Consider the following 10575-nt stretch of genomic DNA (forward strand, 5'->3'; position numbering starts at 1 on the left):
GACTTACTTCATGACGATCACTGATTCGTTGCAATGAGGAATCACTGATGATGTAAGCAATTGGAATCACATATGCAAATGAACCTCCAACTACAGCAGGCAATCTGGTACCAAAAAGTGCTTGGAGAAGTGTGTTAATGCCAGCAACAAAGAGTAGAGTCTGTATTACCCGCGCCTTATCACCCTGGCCGTATGAGCAACCACATTACTTAATAAATATCGAAAATAAATGTGTTGAAAGCAACTATGTTAAGCACAAGAAAGCAGAGATTCATCATACATCACTTCCTCCCATGGCTGGAACAAGCAGCGAAGGAACCATCACACTTGTTCCCAGCATCAGTATGTAATTTTGAAATGCTAATAGGATTGCTTCAGCTGCAAGACAAGGCATTCACAGTAAGCCAAAATAATATATAATGTTAAGGAACAATCCTATTTGTATTTGTAACACTTCAGCCTTGACATACGACCCCTCTGGGCTCATGAGTTTATGAATTTACTGAGTGTGTCACCCTTCAAGCTTAAATATCCCTGCAATGTTTTATTCTCCCTACACGGAGTCCTCCGCGACTCGATCCCATAACCTCAGAGACTTATAGACATTGATTCCATTGACTCACTACCACTAAGCTAGTGTAATGACTCAATGAAATCAATTACTATAAGTCCTTAAGGTTGTGGGTTCGAGTCGTGAAAGCTTCCTTTGGGGGGATAAAATTCTGTATAGGATATTTAAGCTTGAATGGTGATACACACAGTAAATTCATGGGTCCAGAGGGATCGCACTACTACACACAAATCCCTACTAAGGAACTTCTAATAGTAATCATTCAAATCAACCATTCTTATGCATAATGACATTTTTACAATTGAAATGTGTTTGTAACATGGCTCACAACTTTATCATCTTGATTGTTGATTTGAGCAACTATGTAATAAATTCCAACCTAAGAATTTTTCATGTTTTGAAAACTCAATTACTTTAAGCAAATCACATAATTGATAAAATTATCCAAAAAATGCAAGACAAGTACCCCATACCAAATATATGTGTTTAATAACATGGCAAGTCCCTTCAAAAAAATGATGATTTAGTCATAAATATGGGGGACCACTTACTTTTACGGCATCAGTGACTAATTTAGTTCATCAAACCATGCAAGAACAACAATGTCAGGGTAAAATGGTAACTACAATACAATGTCATGATTGCTAGTGTTCTTAGCTATAATAACTATTTCTTATATTAGTAATATTTCATTGCGTTGAGGACAAATCAAAATGATAATGGCATAGATAGAAGTTCAAAATGTACATTTTAAAAATAAGAACGTTACAAAGCAGAGCCAAAAATACATAATATCTTCACTAAAAAATTAATCAACCGAAAGAACAAACAAACAAACAGAGCCAAAGACAAACGAGGAAAAAAACTAAAAAATTGTAACAGAAAAGTACAGAGTCCAAGTATATCCCAACAACAACATAAAAATCTCAACTTTAATCCTTATCACAAAAACCCAAATCTCATATTTCTGGGGTAACGCATTTGGAATTAAAATACCATATAGAAAACCCAGCACAATGAGCAAAATGTTAAAAGCTTCAAGACATATAAAAATAAAAGAACTTTATATCATTTCATCCATTTGGGTTTGTAATGATATAGAAAATGAAGTCACTTGCTGTTAGAGAAGTTCCAAAACACTGTCACTGTTCTTCAAACATGACAACCTTCTTCTTCCTTTTACTAATTTTTTTTTTATAAACTTGAAACAAATGCTTAAAAAACTCATTTTTTATTCTTTGTGACATAACAAAAGATGAAGTAAAGGAATTAAAAAAATGAAAATGAATAGTTAGTAAGATATGCAAGTTGAAAAGTAGAGAGAGAGAAGGTGATTTGGTGCATGTGTAGAATATGAAAATAAGAGAGATAGATACCCCATGGAGGGTTAGAATCTAAGCAATACTCAAGGTCTTGAAGCTGTTCCATAGGAAGATGAGTAATGTCAGCCATTGTTGTTGAAGCTTGTAACAAAAAAAGAGGTTGTGGAATCACACAATAGAAGAAGAGATAACAAAGTAAGAATAGAAATAGAAATAGAAATAGAAATAGAGATAATGAGAAAAGAGAAGGAGAAGAGGAAGAAGAAGAATTGAGAAGAAAGTAAAGTGAAGATATAAAGTAAGTATATAAAGCATGAATGAATATTAATACAAGTGTGATGTGAAAAAAGGGAAGTGGCTATGTTACACCCTCTCCTGTCTTTGATAAGCTTCTTTTTTATATATACAAATCTACCCCTAAATCTTCATTTAATCATATTAGTATTATATTTTAATTCAACTTCAAACCTCAAATTTAATTATAATAATAAGTTTAAATTTTACATCTTTATTAAAAAAAATTGCACTATCAATGGTATCAAAGAAATAATCCTTTTGGATTGCGTGAATATCCCTCCTAACAAATGTCATTATTAGGAATCGAATTTTTAACATTTTGATATTTTTGAGACCTTATATTACTAGACTAATGTTTTGGTTATTAATTTAAAATCAACTAGTAGGAGACATGTGCATTCACATATACGGGTAAGAATCTACTTTGTATGAATGTATATAAACAATAAAATAATAAATTGTTAATTTGAAAGTTATTAAAGATTGATGATATTTAAGTATTTGATTGATGAATTGTGAATGTTGATGAGTAACATGTTGTAGAATCTCTTATTCACAATAGAAAAATTAATGTTACAATTTTTTTTTAAAAGAGAATATAAGTTGTAACATATTTGTTACAAAATTTAAAAAATTTCTTTATAAATTACATTTATTGCTGTCTCTAGTAAGTTATAATCTTTATCATGTATCAATATTTTCAACTTACAAAATTTAAGCCATGAAAATGGATCCTTGTATATTGAAAAAGGATTGACAAAAGTATTAAGTATAATTTTTTAGTAAACTATATTGATACCACATTAATTTTCATTCAATTACACTTGTGATCACTAACGTTTAAATATTACATTCTTCTCCTACTAAGAAAACTTTAATGTATCACATTTATCTCTTATCCAAGGTTACCTAGATAATGTATATTTCATTAACTTTGTGAGTGTAATTTACTTATTTTTTATAACCCTCTTTTTGGCAAGGAGTTCTAAACAAGAAATCTAAAAAAGGAATCATTATAATATACATGATGCATGACTCAAAAATTGAGAGAGTTAATAAATGTTGGCATGTAAGAATATTATATGTTAGTTTAAAACTCTTTTACATTGATATTGGATGTGGATTAAACTTTTTTTTATTTAGGTGTCATCTATCATCTATGTTACTATTATTCACTGTTTCTATCATAAAAAGTTGTCATTTTTTGAATAATTTTTTTTATCACGCGAGAGAGGTAGTATATGTTATTGGAATAATTATATTTATATTTTTAACTAGCTTTTTTGAAATTGGAAGTTGCTTTAATTTATAAGTTTCAAGTTGCATTTTTTTAATAAAAAGCAAATTCTCTCTGTGAATAGCCGTATAGGGAACCAACAAATTAAAGCAATTGAGGCTTTGATTGACATAATTATTAAAAAAAGTAGCTAGTAATCAAAAAGTACATTAAAGACTTAAACAATCATGGATTGAAAGTGATTATTAAATTATAACAGAAATGATAAATACTATAACTAAATAGGGATAAACCTTATATATCTCACTTTATGTGACAAAAAACTATTCCGTTAAAAAAACAATTTTGTTTTTAAAATTAATTATATTTTAATCAATTACAAAATATACATATAAGATATTTTAATTAATTATATTTTAATCAATCCCAGAGTAACAATATTAGTAGTACTACTAACTTACTAAATTTTTCTATCATAGTATATTGATTGACCCATATGGCCCACAATGATATTTTCAAAGAGTCTAATTCTATACACTGTAAAGATTTATACACATACACCTCTTCGTTCATTATTCATTTAGATATATTTTTTAAAACGTTAAATTAAATATCAATAATATATAATGCAATAACATTATATAAAATTTATACATTATTATTGCATACATCTTTTTATCATTTTCAAAATGCCAATACAACATTGTAGTCTTCCGAGGGACAGCAATGTCTATTTGACGCCCCAATTAGCGTGTATGGCATCCTGCCAGATGAATAATGTTGCGCCAAATCGTACACTTTTTCTGGATTACTGGGTTCAAATATTATCTTTAAACCAATTTTTTTAATATTATTATCATTATATCACTTATTATTTATTTTTAAGCATTATTAATTCTTAAAAAATAAATAAATAATAAATGATATATTAATTTTCCACAAATTTTTATTCTGATATATCACTACTCTTTAAAATAGTGCCAATCCTTCTACAAAATTACCATGAGTTCAATACATGGATACAAACCCTGATACTCTTTACTGGATTATTTCATATATATATATATATAAATAAGGAAAGATTTATTTACACCCAATTTAAGTTATAATAGTTATACTCAATCCTTCATTTTCTTAAATCCTTCATTTTCTTATATCCAATAAACCAAATGAGTAAGTATAATAAGTGATAAGATAGAAAAAAAAGAAATCTTAAGTAATTTTTAAGTTTTAACCAGTACTATTAGATCTAAGAAAATAAATAATTAAGATTGAATACAACTTAAGTTAAATATAAACCGATACAATAAATATATATATATATATATATATATATAACATCCCACATAGAAAGAGCAATGAAACAAACATGAGATACAGAAAGGATTGGGAGCATTGAATGCATAACCAATAACCCTGCTATTTCATTAAATAACCATTAATTCCCTTTGTACTTTTCGTTTACCATGTCTTCAATTTTTACCTGTCGCGTTAGAGCAATTCCCTCATTTGTCATCTATCATTTCCTTCTTACTCCATCGTCCCAAAACTCTTTTTGTGTGTGGATGTTTTGGTATTTTTTATTTTATTGATATAAAATTATAGATAAATTATATGTATTTTTCAAGTTTATATTTATTTGTGTTTTTTTTCTCACCTAAATTGATCATTGTTACAAGTCTTACAAGCTTTGGTTTTATTCCTTTTCTCTTTTATGCATTTCTCTTCTTCCTTCTTGTATTAGTTTCTATTGTTGGGCTTGTTAGTTTGTTAGTTGGTTAAGCTCAGCTTCCTTTCTTAGTGTTTAGTTAGTTTCAGTTGGTAATATTCAGTTGAGGCTTTCCCCTTTGGAAGTTACCTTTGTATATAAGGATTCACCCTTTCTCATCAATGTCACGAGCCATATTCATTGTATCTTCTTCTTTTCTACTCATTCAATGAGTAGTAACATCAAGATGGTATCAGAGCGAAAGCTCTGATTCGTCTTCATCTTCCCCTTTTGGTTCGTCTCTTTCCTCTTCCTTCTTAAACTTCTCCTCTCCTCCTTCTCCTCCTCCTCGTCTTCTCTTAATGTCTCATGGTGAATCAGAGCAATAACACATATCCGCACAACAACCCTTACTTTCTCAGCTCAATTCAAAATCCGGCCTTGATTCTCGTTACTCCTCTATTAAATGACAAGAACTACCATTCTTGGGCGAGATTGATGAACCTTGCTTTAGAATCAAAAAATAAACTTCACTTCATCAATGACACCATACCTCGACCTCCTCTTGATGATTTATGGCATGGTTCTTGGGTAAGATGCAATACAATGATCCTATCTTGAATTCAACATTCCATAAAACAACCAATTATGAAGTCAATATTGTGGATGGATGATGCTTCCGCTGTTTGGAAAGACTTGAAGGCCAAATTTGCTCAAGCTGACATTTTCCAAATTGCAGAACTGCAAGAAGAGTTCTACCATCTCAATCAGGGTAATCACGACATCTCTGAATTCTTTACCCAACTCAAAACATTGTGGGAATAAAATGAAAATTTCAAACCTATCAGGGACTGCAATTGCGCAATAACATGTTCTTATGGCATAAAATGCACAATGACATGTTCTTGTGGAGCAATTAGGTCACTAAAATTGTATAGAAAACAAGACTATGTGATCCGGTTCTTGAAAGGGTTGAATGAGCAGTATGCACAAGTCAGATCTCAAATCATGCTATATGAACCTCTTCCCAACATTGAAAAGGTCTTCTCTATGCTGATACAACAAGAGAGACAATTGAGTAATAATTTGGCACCAACCTTGGAAATAGAACCCAAGATCCTCACAACCACTACTTAATCTCAACATGAGTATCAGCCTAAAACAAATGGTAGCATGAATCAATCATATAATGTTAGGGGAAGAGGAGGATCCAACTTCAGAGGTAGAGGTGGCAGATTCAACAATGTGACAAGAGGGTCGGGGAACAAATACTACACTTTTTGTGATAGAACAAATCACACAATTGAAACATGCTTCCTTAAGCATGGATACCCCCTGGTTTTCAGTCCAATAGACCTGGTAGGATGGTCAATCACACTATAGTCTCTGCTCTCGACAATGAAGGAAATAATTCCTCCAGGGTTAACCAAGACAATGGCAGATTTTTCACTGAAGAACAAATGCAGGGCATTTTGGAACTCCTGAATCAGAAAAAATCCAATGCCAATCATGTAGCTAACTCTGTCATGAACACTGACCTCTCTAACTCCTCCTCAGGTATCTTGGTATTTCAATGGCTTTTAGACACTGGAGCCACAGACCACATAAGCCATAACTTGAAATATTTCAGCACTCAAAAGACCATATCCCCAATTATCATCACCTTACCAAATGGTGATAGAGTTTGCACCACTGTCTCTGGAACTATTAATCTCACTAGTAACCTTACCCTACATAATGTCTTATATGTTCCTCAATTTCATGTCAACTTGATTTATGTGCATAAAATGATTACTACCTTAAATTGCCATCTCATTTTTTCTCATGATCAATGTCTTATCATGCAGAATTGTTCAACCAATAGGATGATTGGTTCAACTAGGTTGCAGCAAGGTCTATATGTGCTCAAGCTTCCCCAACCAAGTCCTTTAGTTTCTAGCTCTTTTTAATTTTCAAACCACTGCAAAGAAACCTATTGTTGATACCTTATGGCATATAAGATTTGGACATGTATCTCAATCTATTTTAGATTTGCTCTCTAAGTAATTCTCTTTAACTCCAATCTGCAATACCAAGAATTATGCTTGTGATGTTTTCCATCTTGCTAAACAAAAAAGATTTCCTTTTACCACTAGCACCAATCATAGCTCCAAACCTTTTGACATTCTTCATGCAGACATATGGGGGCCATATTCCACCCCATCAATATTTGGGCATAAGTATTTTCTGACCCTAGTTGATAATAAAACTAGATTCACTTGGGTCATTTTTATGAAAACAAAAGCAGAAACCAATCTCACCTCATACACTTCATAGCCTACATTGAAACCCAATTCAACACCAAACTTAAATGCCTAAGAAGTGACAATGATGTTGAGTTCTTGATGCATGATTTTCTAACATCAAAAGGAATCATACATCAAAGGACTTGTATTGAAACCCCTCAACAAAATGGAATTGTTGAGAGGAAACACCAACACATCTTGAATGTTGCTCGTGCCTTATCCTTCCAATCTCAATTACCACCCAAACTATGGACCTTTGTTGTCCAACATGTCATCCATCTCATAAACAAATTGCCTACTCCTTTACTCAAAAACCACAGTCCCTACTAATCATTATATTCCACCTTACCAACCATATCTCACCTTCGAGTGTTTGGTTGCCTAGCCTTTGCAAACACTATTACATCACATAGAACCAAATTTGATCCAAGAGCCAAGAAAACTGTCTTTATTGGGTACAAAGACGACACCAAAGGCTATATTCTTTATGATCTCAAATCTCATACTATTTCCCTATCCAAAAATGTTATCTTCTATGAAAATAAATTTCCTTTCCAACAATCCTCTGACCAAGCTGATGAGCCTTCCTTCACCATCACCAACCCAAACACTTTCCTCAACTCAGATCCTGATACTTCTAACCCTGACTTGCCTCCTAAAAACCACACTCAACCTCCTCACTCCACAACAAACACACCTGAACTAGATAATAACTCCTCTGTTGCCAACCAACCATCCCTCAAACAATCCACCAGACAAAGAAGAACCCCTTCCTACCTCCAAGATTTTCACTATGACCTTGCTGCAACACATACAGGCTCAACCAACTCCTCTCCGGGTACTTCTCATCCCTTATCTTATGTCATCTCATATACTCATTTCTCACCACTCTACAAATTTTTTTGCCTATCCATTACCACTCATAAAGAACCATCATCTTACACTCAAGCATCCAAAATCCCTCATAGGCAAGACGCTATAGATAGAGAACTAAAAGCCCTTATCTTCAATGATACTTGGTCTCTTATTGAACTTCCCCCTAATAAGCACACCATTGGGTGCAAATGGATTTAGAATACCAAATACAATGCCTATGGCTCCTTAGAAAGGTATAAAGCCATATTAGTGGCAAATGGGTTCACTCAACTTGAAGGTGTTGATTTCTTTGATACGTTCTCTCCAGTGGTCAAAATTACCACTGTCAGAGTTGTTTTGGCTCTAGCAACAGCCAAGTCTTGGTTTTTAGAACAGTTAGACATCAACAATGCCTTCCTTCATGGAGATCTACATGAGGAAGTATACATGGTGCCACCCCCTGGTTTACAGATCCCTCAACCTCATCTGGTATGCAAATTGCATAAGTCTCTTTATGGCTTCAAGCAAGCAAGTAGGGAATGGCACACTACTCTGTCCACTAAACTCATTTCTCTTGGCTATTCTCATTCTCAGGCTGATCAAGCCTTATTCACTAAACAAAATTCCACTTCCTTCACACCCATTCTAGTTTATGTAGATGGCTTGGTCTTAACCGGAAACAACATCAATGAGATCAATCAAGTTAAACATGTTGTGCATCAATGTTTCCAAATTAAAGACTTAGGCCACCTGAGGTATTTCCTAGGCCTTGAGATCGCAAGGACCAAACTTGGCATTCATCTAAATCAGAGGAAATACACTTTTTCTTTATTAGAAGACTATGTCTGCCTTGGCTCTAAACCTCTCAAGACTCCTTTCGATCATTCAATCAAACTTCAACTTAATCAAGGCACTCTCTTCCCTGATCCATCATCTTATAGAAGACTTGTGGGTAGGTTGTTATACTTAAATATTTCAAGGCCTGATATTTCTTATGTTGTACAACAATTAAGTCTTTTCATGGCAACACCAATGGACACCCATTACAAGGCTACAATTCGTATTCTTCACTACCTCAAGTTATCTCCTTCTCAAGGGTTATTCTTCCCTTCCACTTCTAACCTCAAGGTCACTGGTTTTGCAGATTCTGACTGGGCTTGTTGTTTGGATGCCCGAAAGTCCATCACTGGGTTTTGTATATTCCTTGGCAATTCTTTAATTTCATGGAAAACTAAAAAGCAGAACACGGTTAGCCGTTCTTCATCTGAGGCTGAATATAGGGCACTTGGCAGCCTTGCTTGTGAACTTCAATGGCTACAATACTTACTTACAGACTTACAATTTTCAATTGCCACTCCATCTTCGGTCTATTGTGACAACATGTATGCTATATATTTGGCACATAATCCAGTTTTTCATGAAAGATCGAAATATATCAAGATCGATTGCCATATAGTTCGAGAGAAGATCAAACAAGGCCTCATTCATTTGTTGCCAATCTCTTCTGCATAACAACTTGCTGACTTTTTCACCAAACCTCTTCATTCCACCTCTTTCAATGGCTTCATGTCCAAGTTGCTGTCAAATTACTTTCTCTATACACCAAAAAAATTACTTTCTCTCCAATTTTGGATCTACCACCACTACAACAAATAATGGAGTTAGACACACTAAATTAGCCATGCTGCCAAAACCAAGGCAAAATTAATTACCAAGTCCATGCTCTTGCTATTTTATTGGGCCCATGGCATAAAAGGCACCAAATAGCATACTGAGAAAACCATAAATTTTTCTCCCATTCCCTCACTTTCCCCTCAACTCTATCACCATTACAGAGAAAGGTTTTCATTTTTCTTTCTTCTCAATTTCTCCTAAGATTAGGTTTTTGTTTTTCCTTTCTCTCTTTCTCGTTTACTCTCGCTGTGGTTATTTTCTGATTCCGATGTCGATTGGGATAGCCATCGTAAGCAGAGGCGCGAGGATTCTTCTGATTTCGATGCAGATTCTTTCTTGAATTGCTTAAATCCTTCGTTCACTCTTCAACTTCATCTTCAACTTCATCATTGACGTTTCTACACAGGTAAATGGAAAACCAATTTTGCAGCTTCTACTTTTCAATTTCATCACTTTGTTTCTAATTTTTGCATGTCTAGTTTTGTATCTCTCAATCCCTAATCGTATACCAGTAATCCAAAGCAAGTAAGGTTGATCACTGAAAAGCAATGATTGCCTCCTTTACTGATTATGATGTTTCATCACATTCATCTGTGGCAACAATTAGTACTCCTAAATTAGATGAT

At 33.5% G+C, this 10575-nt stretch overlaps 1 protein-coding gene across 1 annotated transcript in view; it reads right to left on the reverse strand.

Moving 5' to 3' along the window:
* The window catches only part of LOC109340761 (nucleobase-ascorbate transporter 1), a 5678-nt gene extending 3562 nt beyond the window's left edge, over positions 1–2116 (reverse strand). Inside the window, exons 1-3 of the mRNA XM_019578495.1 lie at positions 1948–2116; positions 281–378; positions 8–184 (exon numbers count right to left, since the gene is read on the reverse strand). Coding sequence (XP_019434040.1) covers positions 8–184; positions 281–378; positions 1948–2023 — 351 coding nt within the window. The 5' untranslated portion in view covers positions 2024–2116. The remainder of the gene's footprint in view (positions 1–7; positions 185–280; positions 379–1947) is intronic.

The sequence above is a fragment of the Lupinus angustifolius genome, chromosome LG02, assembly GCF_001865875.1.
Source record: "Lupinus angustifolius cultivar Tanjil chromosome LG02, LupAngTanjil_v1.0, whole genome shotgun sequence".
Classification (NCBI taxonomy): Eukaryota; Viridiplantae; Streptophyta; class Magnoliopsida; order Fabales; family Fabaceae; genus Lupinus; species Lupinus angustifolius.